A 23671-nucleotide genomic window follows, 5' to 3' on the forward strand; every position below is an offset into this window, starting at 1 on the left:
GTAAAAGCTACCAAGGTCTGCAAACCCGGTGCGGCTGAATGTATTGCATTCTGGTTGGTCCACATCTAAATCGCGCTTACCGTGTACTTGTGTACCAGCTGGCCGGATCCAAAAACCGTCCGGAGCCCACGAGTGCAATCACTCGTCGGTAGCCCGCCGCAACAGACACAGTCATCTCTTCTCGCCCCGCCACTGGAAAATGAGGCTACGCCAAGGTCATTCGCACCTCCCACCCCGGTTGTTCTGCAGGCCATTTCCCCGCACGACACTACGTTTACCGTGGAAGTGGCGATGGCCAATCCTACAAAATCTCGAAGGTAGAATATTGTGTCATTATCGTGTATGGTCCAAGTTATGCTTATACCTAATGCTGTATCTGATATTTGATTGTGTATTAGATTCGTGTATCAGTCCCCAGAACCTTGATCCAGATTTCAAGGATGCAGACGATAACCGCGGCTAGTCGGATGATTCCGACGAAGACTATCAGTCCGAGGCGAGGCGGTGTAGCCCGGTGTCAACGTGGAAAGCTAATATGTAAAACAACTTGCACAAGAACTCAAGTATCCTAAGTTCAAGGACAAGTCACGGGATGGTATCCATGAGGACGTGGTGAAGACATCACCTATCGAGGCGAGAAAGTTGTATGTCTTCATAGTTCTATTATAGCACGGTTCATTGTTCCAAACAAAGAAATACTTGCGCATCACTAGAAAAGGAGGGAGGGTGTCATACCTCGTGGGTATTTTGGGCGCTTCATGACGCACGATCGATTCATGCATAACATCATGAACCTATATTTCAGCCGAATGATGACCCCAAAGGTCGCGACGGATCTCGCGTGGAATCTGAGTCCCGGTATTGATGCACTACAAGACCGTTTTGCTGCTGGCTACATGTCGCCTGTCATCATGGCCTTCGACGAGGTGGTGTTTCCTTAGCGCTCAACGTTTAATAGCATGCGTGTCTACATCAAAGTTAAGCCCCACAAGTGGTGCACCAAGTTGTTCATGTTGTAACTACTGCCTATTGCATTCGATGCGTGCCAGGGGTGTCTTTGGGCGCACCTTCTTTTTTGTTTTAATCCCCAAGTCTGCTTATCGTGTATGGTCCAACCTAACACATTGTTAAATTGTATGATACCGATTTCAAGTATACTGCGAAAAACAGGAGAGGGCAGATCAATCAAGCTCAATGGGTGGCGACTTGGGAACAACAACCAAGGCCGGAAGCGGCGAACAACAGCATACACTGTGTGCTCACTTCTCAAGGGCATTAGCAACGCCCGTGGTGGTGATTCATCAACGTACTGCAGTACATGCCAGCTATAAACCTTGTCGAAGAAACCTATTGTGTGGCGCATCTTTCGGTGCGAGAAGAAGCGCCACAACGTTTAGGGCGAGCTGCACTCCTGCTTCGATATCTGACACAAGTGCTGGAGGAATGAGGTGTTGTCACCTTCGCCGCAGCGAGGGTGGGAAGCTGTCGATTGTGCAGCACCAAGATGAAGACACTGGAGAAGAGAGTGGTGGTAGTGGCAGGCATGCAAGCGATGAGTCCACAGTGGCCGCTAGTCACCTGCCAAAGCGGGCCCGTCTCGCACTTGACGCGACGACGACTGATTGAACTGCTGTTTAGAACTTTCCATTTCAATTGGGTTTTAGTATAGCAAAATATCCCGCCTATCTGATCAGCAGCACATGTTCGTGGTGAGGCTGTTATGCTCTTCCTGTACACGGCTGTGTTCATCGTCGCAGCGCCTCTATCACTCCCTTGCACTGGTTTTGTTGCACAACATACTAGTACATGTTATGAGCGCTAGCATGTATTTATCACTGCCAAATCATGAACCATACACTATACCGAGAGTTCCCACGATCGAGTGTTAGGTTTAGCCTGCATTTATACACTATACAAGTTATGGAATTATGTAGGGCTTTGTATGAGAACCCTTCCCCGCAGATACACGTTAGAGCGTCTAGGGCTTAGGGACCAATGGGGTACGGTACTACCTTGGTCTCAAGGGGTTAACCTTCGAGAAGGAGAGCCTATAGCGCAAGCAAAAACGATCGCGAGGTGTGACTGCAGCATTGGACAACCCGCTTGAGTTCCACGTCGGTCGGGATAAAGGTGCTGACTTCCTCCAGAAGCAGTCTACCTGGAGAAGAGAGCGTCACGCATCCGCCACGCCTGGACACCAACCGCGCATGTCATGGACGCTCGAGTGAATCGAGTGCTGGGCATGCGCCAGCTGACGGTGCACGCTGCCTTGTCGCCGCTCGCTCGCCCTGACCCTCACACGGTAGATAACGCAGTAGTGATGCTAGTAAAGGCAGCACAGCTTCGAGAATGCGCCCCACAAGGCTTTATTACGGAGCCTCCCACGCGAGGCATACCCCCAATGAGGCACCATATACGAACGCTACCAACCGGCTCAGCAACCCCAGCAACGACAGCACCTACTTCTTCACCGCCACCAAAACTCAGCAAAGAGCTTCTTTCTCCGTCGTGATGCGCGTGTCGATGTTTGACCACGTGTAGTGGAGCGGTAGCCGTAGCTGCGTGATCCGAGTTCCGTCCCGCGCGTTCCTACTGGACGACACAATGGCGTGAAACTGGCAAATGTCGTGCAGCAGCATTCGGAAGAAGCTGTCCCGCATGGCCAACGTCAGCGTGCTAGTCGAGACCTCCCACTTGCGGAACTGAAGCTCGTCCACACACGGCTCCAAATCCTGTTGAAACGCAGCAATTTGCGCGCGACACGCTTCTGTCTTGCGCTGGGCGAACAGAACCACGACCTCTTCGAGACAGAAGAGGAATCGGCGGTGGAGGAAGCGCTCCAGGTTGCGAGTTATGCAGCCAGCCGTGGCGGCGAAGCCCTTCGCTGACTTTTTCTTCTTGGGTTTCCTCTTGCGCTGAGTCTGCGACTCCGAAGTGGCTTCACTATGGTTGCGTTGCGCTTTTTGCTCCTTGTTGAGCGTCTCGAACAGGTCCTCCAGCGTGTTGGAGTCGCACTGTCGAAGCAACAAAGCCGATTTGAGTTTCCTCTCACGCGCCAATGCTGCGTCCGTTACCGGTCTCTCCCCACACGCGTGCAAGTCGTCACACGTTTTGCTGTTCATGAAGACCCGCGCCTCCCCCACAGACCGCATCATGGCCACGAGTGGCTCCCTCTCGGGAATCTTCGACGCCCGCAACGCGGAGGCGCTGAACTCGCTTTGACTAGCGAACGCTGTGTCATAAAGATCAGTGCAAATGGCGTTTACCAGCATATTGCTGCGTCGGTTCGCTGTGGTAGACGTCGTAGCAACGGCGCTGTGGAAGCCCACGAACGCACGCAGAGTGTTCGCACGTCCGTGCTCCTCTTGCATTCGTCGAGCAGCCACTTCCTCTTCCCTTTCAGCCTCGTCCTCTGCATCCACCATCGCTTCAACGATCCCCAACGACGCAGCACACACCGCGAGGTTCGCCACCGAGAGTACCAGCTGCCGCTGTCGCGTGAGTCTCGCCGGCGTGGCCATCGCCGCCTTCTTGGTCTGCTTGTGCGCCCCCAACTCCACGTGCGGCAGCACCAGCGACAGACTCATCCGCTCCGAGAGCACGGCCATGCCGTAGATCTTGAACACCTCGAAGATCTCGCTCGACGTGCGCAGAACATGCTGCTCGTCCAGCTGCAGCATAGCCAGCCGAACACGCCGATCAACCGTCAACGTCTTCTCCTCCTCGTCCACCACCTCGTCCAGTCGATCTCTGGTTGTCATCTTCTCGACAGCTGCAAAGTAGTGGTGCCTCCCTTCCACTCTCGTCTGCGCAGCCCTCTCGTACTCCTCAATGAGGTCCGCGTCCGCGCGTTGCTCCTCCTGCTGCTCGTTGAACACGTCGTGCTCGAAGACGCCGTCGCGCACCAGCAACTCGCCCGTGGCCTCGTCCAGCTGCTCCTGCGGCAGACACGCGAACGGATTAAAGGCCACTGTTAACGGACCTTTGGCCGTCAGCATGGCCTCCCCCTTCTCCTCGGCAGCTCGAGTCCTCTCGGCGAAGTGCAGGTGCAGCATGGTGGCCACCAGTGTATCCAAATGGGCGCGGTAATTGGTGGGATCTGATATCAACTTCAACTTGGACGGTTGCTCGTGCAACTTAAGCACCAGCTCGCCCACCACGGCCTCCACCACGTCCGCGCGCTGCTTCTGTTTGAGTCTGGCGCCGACCGCAGCGCCGTCTTCTGTGCGCCGCACGGCGGCGTAGCCCATGGCGTCGTACACTCGCGCCAAGTTGCAGTTGGTCACCACCGCCAGCCTTAAGTTGCGGAACACGCGCGCGCTCAGCGGCGCGCGGTGGAACTGCGACAGCAGACAGCGGCCCACCAGCTCGCCCACCACGGCGTCGCCCAGCCACTCGAACACGTCGGCCAGCGCCGTGGCGCCCGCGCGGCTCTGCAGCGCCTGGAAGTGGGCCACCGCCTCGGCCGACGAGCCGGCGCCGCCCGCCTCGTCGCGGCGCGTCTTCGCGCAGCTTCACGCGCACCTCCACGTCGCTCTCGGAGAAGGAGCGGCGGCGGTGCAACGACCATGCGCCGCTGCTGCTGGTCCTCGGCGCTTCCGGCTCATGATTAGGGAGTGCCCATTTTATGGGATTGACAACCCATTTACTGAAGCGTACTGATTTATTAGAGGATATGATTCTATAAAATGATACAATTCAGTTTCTAGATCCATTTCCAAGAACTTTTTTTTTTGCCTTCATACGCCTCTCTACAGTAGGTTTCGTCACTTAAACCTGTGAGGCGAAACTGGCACCTCCACAGTAAGCAACTCCGTGACATTGCCACTGGAGCCGCCGTTCAGGATATCGTGAAAGAAGTCCAAAACTTGCGCTACGCGAGTGTACAACCCAGGTATCTCGCCGCAAAATTCTCCGCCCGAACTCACGATTCCAACTAGCGCTCCATTGGCTACGAGGGGCCCACCGGAATCTCCAAAGCAAGCGTCTTTGCCGTCGCCAACTCCCGCGCACATGATAGAATCGGACGGCATGGTGTAATTGACACACAACTCATCAGGAATGATCTCGACGTCTACTTGCCGAAGCATCTCACTGACGTTTTGGTTGTCCACCTGTCCCCACCCAAGCACTATAGCCATCGTGCCGGGTTAGTTGTCTGATCCGTCGGCCGCGCACAGCTTAATTGGTTGATGTCTTGCCGGTGTCTCGAGTTTGAGCACCGCCACGTCATACATGAGCCACGTCGAATTGTGGAGGGGGTGGCGAAAAGCCTCGACAACCCGAATCTGTTCGGCCTTTCGAGAGTCGGCCCTGAGATAGCTGTGTTCCCAAAGAGACATATGCGTCGGTCAGTCCACCGAGGCAATGCGCAGCCGTGGCAACATATTGGGCCGTAACCAGCGCTCCACCGCAGTAGCTCACGTCGTCCGAACCGTTAGCTCGTAGTCCCGCCATCTAGGGATACTTGTCCACCTTTCCGTTCTTGCCGCCGAAAATGTGATTTTCTTCGTCAGCCGTCATGTCGTTGTCAGAGAAGGAAGCCGGCGACGGTGCAGCCGCCTTAGTGACGTCGGAGAATGAGTTGCCGTGGACCACGTTGAAGACCATCACGGCGAACGCGCCAAAGTGTGTAAGCTTCATAGTCGAGAATTGAAGACAGTCCGCGTTCCGGCGTGTCCCTTAGTCTTGAATGTGTGTGACGGTTGGCGTACCTGTATCCTGAGCAAAGCTTAACTAGGCGCCACTACTGGATTCTGTAGGATTGGGCTTGGGATTGGCTGCCTGGCTTTCCTGGACTGCCAGCAATGGCAGGTGAGGGCGGGTAGTAGATTATAATCAGTTCTCAACTAGCACTCCAAGGAACAAGCAATACACGTTGTTCTTGGTGGGAGTTCCAGCTCCCAATCTGCCGTGTTCTAGTGTCTTCAAACGGCAACACGTCACAATGTGGCAAAACTGAAGTGAGCTCGCTGATGGGTAGCACTACCAAACGGTCCTGTACATGTAGCAGTACTGCGTACTACACTGGTGCATTGATTACTCCGTCTGGTTTCCCATTGTGCAATTGTACGCTGTTATTGGATATAAGCTTTCCGTATTGTGCTCTCCCGGCATGTTGGTCAGTTGAATATAGTCAATCCGGGGTAAATTATTTACCCCTTCTCAAGGGTTTGGCATCGCCAACTTGTGGTAATACATACCTACTGGTTCGCGGACTTAGGGGCCCGCTTGATTCGCAGTTCGATTTTTTCTTCTTCTTCGTAACATTACGTGTGGTATACTGCTCGCCCGGGGGTAGATCACAGTTCGTTAGGAAAGTTTTTCTGAGCTTTGGCCTTCTTTTCTGATTTCTGGGCTTTTCTTTCTGGTCTCATTACATATTTCATGTAACCTTTTTGAACAGCTGAAGAAATGTTTTGAACAGCAGAAGCAAACATGTTTCGAACAGTCGAAGAAAACAGCCGAAAAAATGAATGAAAGAGGACAGAGTAGATCACGAACATTAGTATAGGTGCAATAGTAGTGATAATAGCACTACTATTTGCGATTTATTGGCTACTATGGAATTGGCACTACTAGTGACGGAGCGATTTTTTTTTGGGTCAACCGCTGCGCAGGTCAAATTTGGATCAACACTTTTCTTCGGTCAACCACGGATCCACTTGACTGTTGAAGTGCACCGCTAGCACGGTTCGGACCGCGAAAACGAGGCGCGAGGACCAGTCAAATTGCCGGACTTCGTTGTCCATCAATTTGTGTCGGATAGGATAATAAAAAATGGAGGAGATGAATGCTTGAATTTGGTTGACCCCTCACGCACGGATTTCTGCAGCGGAAGTGCTTCGAACGTAGGGGATCAGTTTTGAGTACTGTTCCACTCCTTGTGGTAGCAAATGTATATCGATATCACCCCCATTAAACCACAAATAGAAGGCCATTCACCATCACGTATAGGCAATATGTTGGAGGAGCAGCCACGCCGTGGAGAGTGGTCCGCCCTGCCAACCCACACCCCGGTGTAGGATAGTTGGGTGGGCTGGAGGCCTCAAGTGCTGGAGATGCCCCATAGTGTAATGAGGGGTATCGGAACCCGGTCCCGAAATGGGTCGGATAGCCACAGGCATCCCCACCAGAGCAAGCCTCAATCCTGGTGGGTGGGTTCCGGCGGCATAAATCTCTCTTCCAGCAAACGTAATAGCAGGTCATCCACCACAGCAATCAGCTACACACTGGCGTGAAGTGTATCACTGTCGTCAATGATGATTCAGTCGGAGATAGGACTGTGTTACTTGAGGTATTATTCGAAAGTGAAAACATGAGGTGTTCGGCAGGCAAACGTTACTAGCCGCTCACGGGCTATTTGTCCCCTTTCTTGCATTTGTGATCACGCTTGCTTTGATCTTTGTTTTGTTGGTAGCACTCACGGACTATCGCGCTGACATGAACCCTTAGCCTCGGCGTCTTTGACCGCTGTTGATTACTTGTCTTGCGTCCATTAGCAGTCAAGCTGGAAGACACCCGATCGGCCTCCCGATCAGCCAGGGAGCGCGTTCTCGTGCCAAGCGATTCGCTGTTCGCTCATTTTCAATCCCTCAAGAGGAAGGAGAATTTCGTCGAGCTTGATGCAGTTAAGCGCGCGCGGCGACACCCCCGTTGTGTCGACCCTTGATTTTTGCGCGAGATATCCATCGAGGTGACGCAAATATGCTGGAAAATTACATCTGACAAACGCACTCCTTTTAGTGTCTTTGACAGTGCCATGGGCAAGTCACATTGATCACAGTGATACGCTTCACGCCAGCGTGTAGCTTCCCGCCATAACGCTGACTACGCATGAACATGTGTAGTCATGACGCTGCCTTGTCCGCGCTAAAGAAGACGCGGGTGAAGAGCTCCACTCGGCAGAGATGGAACGGCATATCAAGGATCGTCCGGGCCCCCATAGCGATTGTCAAAGGAGGGTGGAGAAGCAGGTCACCCGTGCCATGTGCTGGCGGAACGGTGGCCCAAGTCTGGGGGGGGGGGGTTGGCGGCCCGGCAGAAGTCAAGGCGCCGCTTTTGGTACCGCGTACCAAGCGCCCACGCCAGCGGAAACGCGCCCGGTGATACACCACCGGTCTATGGGGAAATGTATGGGGGCGGCGGCACATCCCGACTTTCCGCCTGGCGGACACGCTGCGGACCCCGTCGGAGACTGGCTGATTTACTTTGTCGGATATGATATTTTGCTGGATATGACATTTTTGTCGAGTGGCTTCGTAAACGCGTCTGCCGGATTCACAGCACCGCACACCTTGTGTAGGCCAATCACACCCTTCTCAACTTGCTCGCGCACGTAGTGCCATCGTAGTTCGATATGACGAGTTCGTCGACTATAAGTAGGGTTGGTTGCCATCACATGTGCTGCTTGATTGTCTATTCCAATGCGTAGTTTCACTTCCTGCTGCGGAATGACCTCCTGCAAAATGTTACTCTCTGAAACTGCCTCCATTGTGGCTTCACATGCAGCCACATACTCGGCCTCAGCTGTAGACAACGCTACAATAGTCTGACGTCTTGACATCCAAGACACCGCCCCACCAGCCAGAGTGAACACATATTCAGTGGTACTCTTGCATGTTTCGGGATCGTTTCCCCAATCACTGTCACGAGCACTACACTCTTCGACTCTGCTGTCTGTCGTGTATACGTAATTCCATAGTCCTCCGTTCCTGCGAGATACCGCAGTGCTCGTTTCAATGCACCCACATGCTTGTGAGAAGGCTTCGCCACGAAGCGGCTGAGTTGGCTCAGTGCAAATGCGAGATCTGGTCGCGTACTCGTCGCCAGGTACATCAGCATACCTATGGCTTCACGGTAGGGAAAGCTAGTGCGCTATCGACGTTCTCACCGAGGGGTTCAAAGCGAGCATTCACCTCCATCGGGTTCCCGACCGGATGGGCCTCTCCGTAACCAAACTTCTCCACAATCTCGTGTGCGTACTTACGTTGCCGAATGACAATGTAGTCATCGGTTTTCTCCACCTCCACACCAAGGTAATGCTTTAACAAGTCCTGGTCCTTGATGCCGTACTCCTTGTCCAAGTCCTCGAACAACTTGTTCTTCTCCGCTTCATCGTTCGTCGCCACTAAGATGTCATCTACGTAGACTAATACAAGCATAGTCATGTCACCCTCGAGACGGAAATACAGGCAAGGTTCCGTCACTGACCGCTGATAACCATGGTCCAGCATCCACTGGTTTAGCTCCGAATTCCATTCTCGTCCTGACTGTTTCAAACCATACAATGCTTTCTTCACTACATAGATGTGTCCTTCGACTTCACAAGGGAATCCCTCGATCGAATTCACGTACTGCTTGGTTCCTAGGTCCGCGTTTAGATACGCCGTATTGATATCTCCACCAAATAATTTCAGATCCAGCTCAACAGCTAGTCCAACCATTAGTCGGAACGATGACATCCGTGCCACCGGTGGAAACGTGTCGTAAAAGTCGATTCCGGGGCGTTGATAGTTCCCAAGTGCTACAAGTCTCGCTTTAAAGCGTATCACATATCCTTGGCTACCCGCCTTGGCGTCATACACCCACTTAGTCTTAATCGGCTTTGCATCCTCAGGAACATCCTCGTACAAAATTTCCTCCAGGACATGGCGAGCTTTCAATACTGCCATCTCTTCCAACTCAGCTTCACAAAAGAAGTTGCAACACTTGCTACGCAAAGCTGCTCGGCGATTCTTCGGGATTCTCACATCGCTACCTCGAATCGGCCGGCGATTGTTATCCAGTATGCGTGCGGTGCGTTGCGCTGCATTCATTACATAGTTATCGAAGTAGGCAGGCCGCTTGCGCTCGTGATATTCACGGAGCCCTGCGCGGGTGCGCTTCGGCTCCTGCTTAGCCGCACTCAGCTCCACGCGAATCTCCTCAGATGGAGTCTCATCACGTCGACGCTTCCCTATAATTTCTCCACACACACTTGCCACGACAGTCTCATCGTCGTCTTCATCTGCAGGTTCCTCATCTTCCACAACGATCTCAGAGTCATCCGCTGCAGTGCCACATACACTCACAACCGATTCACTTCCATCACATCGTTCTGACTTTGAACTCACAGTTTCATTTTCATCTCCACTCTGTAACATAGGTAGTAGCGATAGATCTGGCTTCATCTCCATCGAAACTTCACGTCTCGTTGAGGTGCTAGCCGGTAGACTCGTGCCCTCGTCTTTTGCCTCGGCTTCAGGTAGTTCATCACTCCGATGATCCGCAGATACCTGTTACCGTTCCGGTTGCAAACTTGAGATTTCGGCCGTGCTGCGTACCATCGTCTCCTCACTCGGCAATGCGACAGTGATACCACCCAGATCTGCTGTGCTCGTCTTGCGCGAGGTCGCTCGCATTTTGCTGAGCTCGACGTGTCGCTGTGCAGAGCAACTCGAGCTGCGCGCGCCTCGCCTCCCTCGAGGTCCATAGTCAAACTGACCATGGTCTCGTTCACCACAGTAGCAGCGACAGTGTCATCATCATTAAACAACGTCATGGTAGGTGCCTCAAACAACGTCATGGTAGGTGCCTCAAGCGTCGAGTCGGCCTCACTCGGGTTGGGCGTCTCCACGGCACGCGCGAAGTGCAGAGACTCCAAGTCTTCGTCTTCCAACGATACTCCGTGTCGGAGACCGACTCCACCATAGTAATGTCATCAAATTGATAATTCAACGATAACAATTCAGTTCTCAAGTTGAACATTTTACTCAGGTGCTTGTTGACATCTCCACCCGGGGCTAACTTCAACATCTCAAGCTCGTGCCGAATGCTTTCCGCTCTATGAGCCATGGTCGTCCTATTTGCCCTGCTCTCATAGATGACGCACAACGTTTTGCACATGTCGGTTCCCGTGGTCTTGTCTCGGACTTGATGAAAAATATCCGCTGGCAACGACATCCCGATAAGCTGCATGATCGTCAATTGCTTGTCATCAAAATCTGCTTCAGCCTCCGCAGACGTCAGCATGTCTCTCGTCACGGCGCCGTCCACGACGTCGACGAGCTTCTTCTTCTTGAAGACAATCGTCATCGCCCACTTATACTGCTGCCAGTCTTTTCCGTTCCAGTTCTTTGGAACTCCATCGCTAGTGTACTTCAATGGCTCCGTCATCTTGGATCGCCTTCACGCAGTCGAAAGTCCGCAGGCTTCTCTTGACTTTTGGCTCACAACCCTGTTTGAAGTACTATTCGATGTTGAACTCGGTCCGTATGACCTGGAGTCTGCACTAGGATGGAAAAGGAAAAGTAAGATTGAATCGCTATCACTACAGCTCCTGAGCTTTAACGATTCTTAAGCGGGCTTGAGCCGCTTCCCAAGTAAAAGACCCGCATATCTTGATCTCTGCTCATCACAGCTCTGCTAAACTGTCGGGTCTCCACGTAGTCACATCACGGTCGCCGTGTCTGCATCGGAATTCCAACAGTGGCTAGCGTAATTGCTACTGTATTTGAGCAGGCGAAAAGAAGAGCGTGGTTGCAGAGTATATAGCGCTGTGTTGCGAACCGAGGTGAGGTACTATCGTACAAAAGATTGCTTGCTACTGTTATTGAAGGATGACTACCCTTTTTGGTTGATAAATTATATCGATGACAGTGGCGATTATTTCCTGGTACAGATAGCTGCCTGTAACATGCTGCCGAGACGTGGACAGCCATGACGAGTTGCATGATCATGAGTATATAGTTTGAAATGTGCTTTACGAAAACGTAATAAAACCTGTTTTTTCTGATGTGCAACGTTGCATGCTGCGAAAGGACTGCTTCCTACAACATACTCTCCGGTTGATATCTGCATCCGAACCTTCAACGTCGTCTGTGGTCCGGGTGCAACGGGTAGCATTGTGGTCGGTGCGGCTGCAAATACTACAATGCTAATTCTCTAGTGGCAAACTAATCCTTATCTGTCGGGATATCTGTTCGTACGTGTTTAATGTATATGCCGGATAGAAAAAAAAACGACTCGGTGCTGGGTTTAACGACGCCGAGTTGTGTCACCACTTGATGGTTACTACGTAGTATGTAGTATGGAAAGCTTTCGGTCACCAACATTGAAACGATGGCGGGCCGTGCAGCGCGTTAACAATGATCTCGTTTGCAAATGTATCTACAACATCCGCAGATCACCGCAACTGCACAACTTGTCCTCCGGGGCTCGGACTCGGACGGAGCTGCACGTCACGCAAATTCAAGCACCCAAATAAGCGGCAAGTAGGTGTCGGCATGGAATCAATATATGCTCGAACCCTGCATCGGGTTCAGGTTTTGACATGGCAATGCGATATCTGGTGCAAGCAGGAAGGCGGCGATCAGGTGCGGGCACTGGAACGCCACCCAGCCTCGGTCTGGCGCAGCACCAAAAGAGATCAACTTCAGCGCGGAACGTCTCCACCGTGGAGACAATAGGAGGGGGGGGGGGGGTCAGAATTAGCTTTTTGGACGACATTTTCCGACCGAAATGGTCGCCATATTTTTTATGGTCAGCGGACATAACATTTTGAGAAATTATTGAGCTGTTTGGGTGAACCATTTCCAAAATGACCGACCATTTCTGAAATGGGCGGAAAGGTCGACCGTCCGCAACGGCAAGTTTCTCCTCAGTCTTGAATTTTCCGCGCAGCGCACACCTCGAAAGCCAAGTCAGCCGCGACAACTTAGCTCTCGCCCACGTGCAGCAAGTACGGCGTTGATGTAGTTCGCCACTCTCGTCGAACACGAGTCGTGTTAGACAAAAGAAATCATGCTTCATGTATTGCGTTGGGTTTTAATGCCCGAGATCTACTGCTAGAGCCCTACCTAATGCGTTTCGGGATCATTTGCTGCCGTTCGATAGCTGTGCTGTCTTTACGTTAGTGGACTGCTTGAAGGTGGTGGATAGCACGTCGGTCTTCTGCATGAGCCAGAGCATTTTCCGCTTCCACTCCACTTTGTATCCCTCCCCGGATGCGGAGCGGCAAAGCGTGGTCTGCAGAGGCGCCAGCTTGCTCGCGTCGACGGCCTGTAGCAAACAGTTGATGACCAATCTGTCATCGGCCTAGACCTCAGCAGCTCGTGCCTACAACGAACACAAGCCGCGCGAGTTAGTTCATTGACACCGTTTACCTGCGCGGGGTCCGCGTCCGTGCCCGACAGGCGCTAGAAGATGGCGTCCAGCTGATCCGCCACGAGCCCGTAGCCGCCGTTGCCCTGCAGTACCCGCTCGTTGAGCCCACCGGGCGTGGCGGCCTCGTCCGCCATATCGCCGAACCCCTTGCTGGACTCGGCGCCCGCCGTCGCTAGAAGGACACCTGCCCCCTGCCTGCGGTGGCAGACCGCGGCGCCGACGTTTCGGTCTTGTGTAGAGTGATTGTCAGGTAGAAAATGACCGGTAATATCATATTTGACTGGGGTGATATTTTGAAACTGGTTTGGTCATTTCATGGGCGCTCAAATGGTCATATTTTTTTGCACCATTTGCTAATTCTGACGCCCTAATGGCGGTTACATTTTTTCCGGGTTTGCCTGCGGGTCGGGTCGGGCTCTGGGTCTGGGGTTTTAGAGAAGTAGGACTTCTTTTGGTTGGAGCAACTTTTTGGAGATTAGGTTTATTAATAGGAGTGGACCACGCTAAATTTACACTGCTGATACGGATAAGCTTCAGTGACAGGGTAGCCTGTCAACCATCGCGGCTAGGGTTACAACACCTGTTTGGCCTTCAGGGAGTGTGATAGTTGCCCCAGTGGCGTCCGGAAACGGACGGTCGCAGGAAAATCTTGCTCTCATTATCGAATTTTCCGTCCGGAGCTTTCTCCCCCGAGGCAACCACTTCCAGTAACCCAAGCAACCTCCAACCGTGCGTCATATTAGCCAATCACATTCATATGTCATAAACTGACGCGTTCTATATAAACAGATGCAGGCGCACGTCGGGGCGTTTACTTGTGACACGTGCGGCTATCCTTTCAGCCGTCGGGACAGCCTGCTACGCTTGCGCTAGCTTGTCAAGTCGACGTTCAAGGTCGCCGTGCGCATCGTACACCACCACCGATATGTACCGTGTGTCGACAGCCGACGCCAGGTCGCCGAGGACTACGATCGGAAGGGACATCCTGCGAGCACGTATTTCATTATGCGTGTCTCTATGCGAGTAGTTTGAGGAAAGCTGGAGGGGCGTGACGCGTATGCGAAATCGCGTCCCTGTGCCCAATGTGTGCAAGGGCCAATCGTGTTCTACTGGATGGTGGTGAGCATACCCCCACGTGACTAGTCGCCTCCACTTCGTTGACATTGATATCGATGTTTTCCCAAACTTCCGAGAGCTGTCACAATAATACAGTTAATCACAAAACCTTGTAAATTTCATGTGCTACCAATAGATTTGATCTTTGTATGCATTCTGAAATTAATGTAAAACGTCAAGTGTGGCAGACTTGTGTGTTTGTATACAATACTGAAACAAGTATTAAACGTCAAGTGTGGCAGACTTGTGTGTTTGTATACAATACTGAAACTGATATGAATCGTCAAGTGTGGCAGACTGTAGAGTCTGTATGGAGTTTGGAATGATGACAAGCATGCTGTCGTGCACCAGTATTCCATCTAAACCTGTATTTTACTGTGTTTAAGTTGATTGTACATTTTTCTGCGACGATGTTTGTGTACGTTTAAACCTGATTAGGGTACAAAACTTGTTGACGCTCAGCTTTCCCTCAATAATGACCTTGAAGCTGTCTTCGAACTTGTTCATATCATTGTCGTAGTTGGAGCGGATATATTCGGCAATCAGCTTCATTTTGACAGTCGTGACTTGTACTTCTTGACCTCGTGGGGAGCATATCAACACCTGCTCTATATTGGTGACGAGAGGGGTCGCTTGTCCAGTATTGTGTTACGTAGTCTCTCCACGATTTGGCCTCTGGAAACTCTGATGTCAGCGCAGTGGTTGTCGGTATCTCCGCTTCGGACACAACTTGGGAACGGGGAAAGTCGTTGCCACCGTTAACTGCCACCTCTACCAGGATTTCGTAGCAGTGTTTTAAACAGTCTTTTGTCGTCGTCACCTGATCTGATGTAGTCACGGAGTTGTTGGCGTTACCCTCAACTGACGCGAGGCGGCTGGTTACAGAAGATTCATGGAGCCGAGATGCGTCGATAAACATCTCTTTGGTGTGGTTGATGACATCGGGTGCCAGCGAGTCGCCCAGCTGGCTTTCTTCGCGATCAAGTAGATCATCCAGGAGGTAGCGTAAGACAGTTTCATTTCGTTCTTTCTGAGACCAGCCAGCCCACCACTTCACCATTTTCAATGACCATCGTCGCTTTTCAGGCGCAAACATAAAGCGATACTGAGTTCCACCGCGTCTGAAACAGTGTGATGTAAACCAAATGTCATCGCCGAGCAGACTCTGATTGATATTGCTAGCTCCAGCCACGATATTCAAAATTTGAATAAAGTAGTTCTCAGTCATTGCAGCGCCCCATTTCACTCCAACATGCTTAAATGACTCACCGCTGAGTGTTGTAGCAGCCTTCGGTCGATTTCGCTTGACACTGTCTCGGGGAACTCGTGTTAGGGATGGAAACACGAACTCGTCACGACTCCAAGAGTGATTTAGGCTATCTGACGCAAATTCAATCTACCGTTGCACATACGTCAGGGCTTCAGCAGCTTTTTCGTCCTTGGGGAGAAAATGAAGATTGTATGTCCTGCTACCTTGAGGATCGTGATCAGTTTTACGGTCCCGAATAGTAAAGCATCCATATCGCACCGTGACGGACGGATTGGTAGATGAAACACGCTCTAGACCCAACTGGATGTCGCCCCGTTTCATCTGTAGCACTTCATTGATACGGCACATGCCGTAGAAACACAGCGATCCAACAGCCATGAACCACACGCACATCAACTCGTTGAAAACTGTGTCTTTCTGGAGATAGTTGATCATGGTTGTCAGTTTTGATAGTGACATGGGGATGCTCGAACAGGAACACGCTCTCGTTTCTTGACCTTACTCAGCCCCGTCATGATTTGACTAATCATGGTCGCTTTGGCTGGGTTTCCTCGCGCTTCGTATCCTCCATCGTCTTGCCGTTCAACAATCCATCGATCCACTGGATGCCCTCCCTTAACCATAGCGGGTTTTGAGTAGTGCGAGTAGCCACGACAGCGCAGCTCGGAGTTTTTCAGCAGGCCATTGCGTCGAATTGTTACGGCTGATTTTACCAATATATGCCGCCAAAACACTCGGAAGCTCTTGAAATCGATGTTCAAGAGGATTTGGGTACCCTTCCTGCTCGCAAAATTCCGCAAACCGTCGCAAACTCCCATTGTGATCACTGCGAGTACTTGATTCCAATCGCTCGTCTGCGAGTTGAGTTGCTGCCAGAGCCTCTGAATACAAAGGGTGATTTTCGGGTAGCTCCATTGACTAGCAAGAACATCCAAGCACAGAAAGTTACATCATATTGAGCGTAGAGGGAAGATGAATCGACGAGGTGGCGCACGTTTTAGCTGGTGGAAGCCTCGCGCTCTCTCGCTCTCGCTTTCGCTCTCTGGTTTCGCGGATGATTCTGAAGTGATGATGCGAAGGGTGTGGAGGCCAGTTATTTTTACCCTACTCACTATGTGAATATTAGCCAATCATAGCTTGTTGCCCAGCTGGGGCACTGCTGACAGAAGTTGCGTGCAGCTGATTTGAAAATTACGACCCAGGCCCCTGAACTCGACCAACCCTAGACATCCTTCGACATGCACACAAAACGTGCCAATAGGAGAGATGTCACAATACAATGTCCTCAGCTATAGCTCCGCGCGATCCCTAAAACCCTAAAGGCTTGCTTCGCTCGCTGCGCCAGAACCCTAAGCCCGCTGCGGCTCGCACGCGTCGCCTCCGCTTGCTAGGGGAGACCACTGGTGGGTCCTGGTTTGCAGCCGCGTGCTCCGCACACGGATTGTCAAACCGCAGGCGGGCTCACTGCGCTCGCTTCGTGCCATCCATCCCCAGGTTCCGACCAATCAGCAAACGGGGCAAATAATCTATCTGGGAAAAGTCCACATATTAATTCTGTAAGGGGTAGGACAGTCTTTTTATGCTTCGACGGGATTTGACTCGAAATTTGTATGATGCTCGTCTTAAGTGCGGTTGGAAATTTGACCATACTATAGCGACAATCGCTAGTAATTAAAACTGACTCTAATATTCGGATTGGATCGGGTTGACGATTCGAATTTACTGGTAATTTACCGCAATAAAACCCCAGACCCAGAAGCCCGACCCGAACCTCAGACGAACTGAATAAAATTCTACCCTAATGGTTCTTGAAGTCCACGAACCATTGCGCCAGACCCCAGCGCGACGGCATCGTCTTCTCAGAAATTGGCGGGTCTTGCTGCATCCGCACCATGCCTCGCACGAGGGATTCAGTGAGCGGATAGTATCGCTGCTCTCGAACGCGGTTCCAGTAGCGCACTTCGAGCGCTCGCCCTGCTTCCAGCAGCTTGAGCTTGATAAGCCTCTCCACGATGTCCAACCGACGGGCGTTAATAGCTGTCCACACCGCCAGGAAGGTCCCGCACATAACCACTCTTGTGCATCCATTGCATCACATTGAAATGTCAGGTTTTGTGGGAACAGCCCCACCTTCCTTCCTCCAAAGCCCAGCGTGGGTCTTGTACTTGACACAGAGCCACTCGTGCATCTGCATCGTATCCATTGCGCACAGCGTTGAACGGCAGCGCTAGCCACTTCACCACCTCCATATTACCCTTCCTCTCCGCAGCTCTAGCCAGGTGGTGGCGCCCCCACAGGACGACGTTCATCTCCACCGCCTCTATCCGCGCCCAGCCGCCTTCACTCTTGGCAGGAATCTCATGCTGCGTGGGGAACTTCAGCAACTTCAGTTTGCCCAGGCCCGCGGCCTCATGCACTGCATCGAAAGGCACAATGCAGCCGCTGAAGTGGACAAACAGCAACTGCATCAGCTCCATGGCGCTCTCCTGCTTGGTACGCGACGGAACTGAAACCGGCGGTAGTGCCAGTCCATGCGTAGGTACTTCCTGCGCGACAAGCGGCCTCCGTCGCCCGGGCCCAGAGAGGCTGGAAGGAGTTGTCTCGGAGCTGCAGCCCTGCAAGATGTGCTCCAGTAGCGCCACGGAGCCGAGTTTGCGCGCCTGCCAGTCCACCGCCGAGTCCAGGGAGGACGTGACCGAGTCCTGCATGAGCGAGGCGAAGACGGCTCTGGACTGCAGCACCAGCGTCGCGGACAAGAACGGCGGAGGTGACGGTAGCGCGGACGCGGACTTTGGGACTCCATCGCTTGACGTCGACGGAGCAACTTTGGGAATGAAAGGGCACAGTTGAGGTTGGCTACACTTGGGTTCACTATGCAACTGTAATTCGTCACTACGTAGATCAATGGAAGCATGTTGTAGTGGCTCTGAATAAGCCACGATAGGGTGCGAACAACGGCGAAGCAGCAGCCACAGCTTAGGGCCGTTCTAAGTTCCGTCCCAGAGTCCCAAAATAAGAATGTGTTGACTTGGGAAACGTACCGGTAAGTCCCTTGCGCCGACGAGTCGGGGGCGTGATATAATTGGTTGAAAATAGGAAAGCGTCCAAACGGTTGTTATTGAGGGATTGGAACACTGGGCAACGCTTGAAATAAATGTGCCAATTTTTTAGAAGCAACTGTCAAGTTATCAGTTTGCCATTTCAAGGAAAAGAAGCAGTTTGCCTGCCAGAACGACGTCATGGGTAGCAAAACGCCCAAGACTCGCTGCTCTAGTAGTAACGTCAACGTAGCCCCAGTGAAGTCTTCCAATAATTTTTTCTCCTGATGAACAGGAACGGTTGAGTCGCGCGTGGATCAAGGTCGTTGAGGAATCCGCAGGTTATGATGATATCCATCTGACTCGAGAGATCGCGAACGATATACATGATGAAATCAGCCATTCGTTCTGAAATGGGTTCTTGGTGAATACTCTAGCGATGGGTTTGAGGTGCGAACGAGATCGATCGAAGAGCTCCTCTTGCGGCACAAGAGCAGCAAGCTCAACAACCGTAAAACAATGACACGTTTTTCGCATTACCATTACCACCAAACTCAGTCCATGTGTACGTTTAAGCGCGTCCTCCAAAGGATCTTTGCTATCTGCTGTCTACGCAAGCGCATACTCAACTGCTCCTGGCCTCAGGTCAATTTCACTCTGCGTCATGACCTGCAACTCGGAATGATGTATGCTCCACTCCAACCACTGCACCGACAACGTTGAGATCTTTTCATTTGCAGCCATCGCAAGCAATAGCCAAATGAAGCCGGGCAGCTAGGATTAGCAGTTTCCTTCTCTGGGGCATACGTGATGTAGGGGCAAACTAACATGTTACGAGAGCAAAATCCATATCTACCGATACAGACAGCGATGTGGCTCGGGCTGCGCCACAATTGGCCTGCAGTATATATATTTGCTCCTGTATTGCCGTGGATACCTTTGGGCCTGTTGTCATTTTGGCAGCCACGCTTGCCACAGACTCGATGCACAAAATCCGGGTGTATACCTGAACGATTCTGTCGCCCAACGGCCGTGGCATGCGATCGCGAGGGCGTGACTCCGGCCCTGTACATGTTTGCGCCCTGCGCCTGCCCTCAGCGAATGCGTCCTGAAGCGCGCCGGATCCTCCCCACCGTCCGTGCGGTGCGTTGAATGACCTTAGACACCTAAGGTGCTGAATGCATCCTGGTCGCCCGCTCCTTCCCATGAACACTTCTTGCGTCTTAGAAGGTAAATCCACCACTGGCTCTCGGCAGCAGCAGGGCGTCCAGACTTGGGAAGTACAAGAAGGATGTCCTGAACGGGCTAGCATTAGGACTGCGGGTTTGCCGTTTGAAGTTAGTCTTTGATCCTCGAAAGCAAATGTAGGCAAACATCGCGTCCTTGGGATCGATCGTGGTGGTTTCCGTCAGCACCAAACGTTGATCATGTCAGCTGCTGTGACGGCAAGTATGTAACGTGGTGGAGGATATGACCACGATATCAGGGCATCTCACAAGGAAGAAGAAAGCATGTACAGAACCCCCACATCGCTGTTCAGGGTTCAAGGAGCCGCAACTGGTACCTTCGAGGATGGTGATCAGAGCAGGAGCCATCTGTGTCGGAGGTGCATTGCGCTTGCGGATACCCGAATCTGGGGATGGCTTTGCAAACAGATCCCGTACGCCAACTTCGAGAATGACGGACGCCGGCTAAGAGGTGTCTTGATTGTACTACGCAACAGGCTGGGTCACTGGGGCCAGAAGCCGTTCTGAGCGCTGTCGACGATAGAAAGCGGAAATTGCTTAAATCGGGGCTGACGGTGAAAGGGTTAGAGATGCCATGGATACCGTGCTTCACGGTGCATCTTGAAATGTCCAAATATAGCGTCCATCTAAGTTGTAGGAGGTGCAGCGGCGTTGTCACGTAAATATCGCGCCACGCGTTCTTGAAATATTGGTGCTGCGCAGGGTTGGGTGTGATTCCACCATTTGGGTTAGCGTCAAAAACACTTCATCGTGCGCTTGCTGATGCGTCCGCTATGGTATTATCGGAGCCAGGAATATGGGAGGAGGTGAAACAGGTGCTACTCCACGCCCCATGAGGGGCCGATGACTGACCCTGGTTGCGGGACGCCATCTTCGCTGCCACGATACGCCGACTGGTTGTCGATTCGGAAATGGATGTGCACGACCTGTGTCTCTGCGGGAGGGCGGCACCGTTGCTGTCCATGTGTGAATGGCGGAAGCACATGCGAGCATTCGCGGTAGTTAATATCGAAGTCGTTGCTGGCATAGCTGAATTCAGCGACGAGGCGGCGTTCGCTAGTCACGAATTGGTAAGACAAAGCCAGCCCTGAACGATGGGACGATTAAACGCCGTTGTCCGGAAGCATCCGAACACGATGAGGATCAGGATCGGGCGCCGCGTTGAAGTACCCAAGAGACGCCATTTCATCCTTTAGTCGTGCATGATATACCACCACCAGCGCAGGTTGTCCCGCATGTCCGCTTTGATGAAGGCAGGAATACCGATGGAGTCGACGTTACGCATCTGCGTAAGCACCGCCAGAACGCCTGTGCGGGGCGGTTACCCTTGACCTGCTGGAGGGCGGCGACCGGAAACCGTTGCGAAAATATTGACGCAGGTTGAAGCAGCGGCGATGAGGGGTTTTGGCTTTGGTGACTCTCGTTGCCGGCATGACCACTGTCTCCGCGACTGTGTCGAAGAAATTGGGCGGAGAACTTCTGCGAATTTGCTAGTGAACTTGTCGGTGTTCGTGGATGTTGGAGCCCCAGGACAGCGATCATGGCGAACCACAATAAACGCTCGATATTCTCGCACCGATGGTCGATGTCAGACACACGTTGATGTGATTATCGACCCAGGGGTAGTGTAGAAATCCGAGGGGTTCGGCGGTGCCAGTGCATTACAAATGAAGCAGCGCCCTCCCCAGCATGCCGCATGATCCTGCAGACCCGGTCCCGCCCAGGCCGCCGACAAGTCGGTACAATGGCATTTGTCTCCGGTACATAGCCGGCGAAATGGTGGACGCTCTCGCATGTGTAAGCCATGCTTCAAAAGGGTTAATGAACAGCTCAGCCAAATCGAGATGACGTCGCATCCCACGACCAAACATCGAAACGAGACTTGCTCGCCGGATGTTTTACGTAGGACGTGGTCGCTCCGTAGCGGACAGGTGGTTAGCGGGAATGCTGCTGCTGTGGAAGAGTTGAAATTACGCAAATTCCTTCCGAGGCGATGGTCACCCAGCTGGTTCGTATTGCTCGTATCCGCATAGTATTGCAGCATGTCGGTAGGGTTTTGTTGGGCCAGTAGTCGTCGCTGGTTTGGCACCGAATGCGCTCAGCGAACTCTGGTAATGATAGCCGTACGCGGCGAATGTACTCAACGTGATGAAATAATGGCAGCACCTGAGACTGCGGTGGACGCACGTTAGGTCGGCGGCTGGGAGGCCTGCTGCGTGAATCCAACGAATGGGCGCGATGGATGGAATCCACAGCGCTGGTTGAGAATTACTGTGCCGCAAACAGAGAATGCGTGAGCGTGGCCGCCCCATCGGCACATACCGTTGTGGATGAGTAGCCGATTCTCCATAAAGAAGGTGTATGTACGAGGGAAAAACGCAGCCGAGTCGCAAAGAGCTGGTGTGTCAACAGGAATGTGTTAGGCTCGACGTTGAGCAATGGGACGGGCAGCATCGGGAATGACCGGCAAGGCAGATACTGCAGGGGCTTTCGTGGAAGAGCCGGTGCCCGCAGGAGCATGAGCTGAACAAAATGGCACCCATCGACGGCATGGCGTCGCTGCGCGAAGTTTCTCGTTGGCTAGTGCATGCCTGGGTGTATGGTGGGGTGTTGCTGACTGTTGAGCCTGGGAGGCTCGACGGCCTGGCACCGGTGCTGTGCCAGCCCGCGGAATGCTAGGTACGGGTTTGGAAACCGACTGGGCTTCCCGGGATGGGCGAAGCAAGCACCGGACCGAACTTTCAACAAGATTATGTATATTTAGTTTGAGTATACGAAGGTGGGGTATGAAGCGTAGTCTACGGTACTACGCTAATAGCTGGTAGCGGAACCATTGGGGTTGAGAGACTGCCTCCTCTCTTTTGATACAGAGGCAGAGTTTGTGCGGTGGAGAACGGAAGCGGATCGGAAGCGAGGACGGGTATCCTGCGCTACCCACTTTTGCTTCGGGCTGAGCACGTTTGTTGAATGGCGATGGGAATGAGTAGGAATTTATTAATAAAGACCGTTAATAAGAGCAAGTAAGCCTTCTTTCACTTTAACATTTTCAGTTAAAGAGTTACAAGTGATCGCGAGGCGGCAACGCGAGCAACCCGTTCGACCGTCTCGTCTTTCGAGCGACACCAAACAGTTCAGGGGTGTGGAAGGACCACCGATCCTTAGGCACCTTCGCCAGACAGAGTGCGGCTATGTGACGTCAATCGATAGTAAAAGGGCCTGAGTAGAGCTAGCGTTCGCCTGCGAGGATATGCTGCGGCGGACAAGCTGCAGAGATTCCCGCGTTGTACGGACGATGCGGAAGCTTGCAGAGGAGGGACATACAGAGTGGCGGCTGGCGATCTCAGCGAGCAAAGACACCTACGATGAGTCGCTGCTTAACCAGACGCTGCCCAGGTTGGCACGTAAAATTCCGCTGCTGCGCGTCTCGTTCAGCCGACGAAATCTGCTTGTTGCATGGAAGCGACTCGAGACTGTGTTCAGTCGATTAGATACCGCAGGACAGCCTGTGATGCGAAGTTTGACGAGGCTCTGGCAATGGGATTTTGCGGCAGTGGGCAGAAACTCATCTTGCGTGTGTCAAGGAGGCGCGTAATCGGATCAATCGTCAATCGCGCGAGGAGCACTGGACGGCGTGACGATGTTTCCGGAACCGAGTACGCGGCGATGAAAGGTTCTGGCTTTGTTCCCAAGCTGATGAAACCAAGGTGGATTACACCAACGGCAGGTTCCATCGGCAAAGTTGAAACATTGCCGTGTCTTGAACAAGAAACCGCCGAAATTGAGGCTATACAGAAGGCGGTGGTTGTGCCGCAAATCATGTGAGGGCGTCGCAGCATCTGAGCAAACGCGAGGCG

At 52.6% G+C, this 23671-nt stretch overlaps 2 protein-coding genes across 2 annotated transcripts; both read right to left on the reverse strand.

The window, feature by feature from the left end:
• Nucleotides 1-2483: 2483 nt before the first annotated feature.
• On the reverse strand, nucleotides 2484-5610 carry IUM83_18663 (Ribonuclease III domain; the record flags this gene model as incomplete). Its single annotated transcript, XM_067943673.1, has 3 exons — nucleotides 2484-3014; nucleotides 3075-4502; nucleotides 5476-5610. The coding sequence occupies 3 exons, from the start codon at nucleotides 5608-5610 to the stop codon at nucleotides 2484-2486; spliced, it is 2094 nt and encodes a 697-aa protein (XP_067786200.1).
• Nucleotides 5611-13178: 7568 nt separating this feature from the next.
• On the reverse strand, nucleotides 13179-18240 carry IUM83_18664 (Serine/threonine protein Kinase; the record flags this gene model as incomplete). Its single annotated transcript, XM_067943674.1, has 3 exons — nucleotides 13179-13341; nucleotides 17356-17607; nucleotides 17663-18240. 3 exons carry the CDS (start codon nucleotides 18238-18240, stop codon nucleotides 13179-13181), a joined length of 993 nt encoding a protein of 330 aa, XP_067786224.1.
• Nucleotides 18241-23671: the final 5431 nt, after the last annotated feature.

This window comes from Phytophthora cinnamomi (genome assembly GCF_018691715.1).
Source record: "Phytophthora cinnamomi strain GKB4 chromosome Unknown Contig70, whole genome shotgun sequence".
Taxonomy (NCBI): domain Eukaryota; phylum Oomycota; class Peronosporomycetes; order Peronosporales; family Peronosporaceae; genus Phytophthora; species Phytophthora cinnamomi.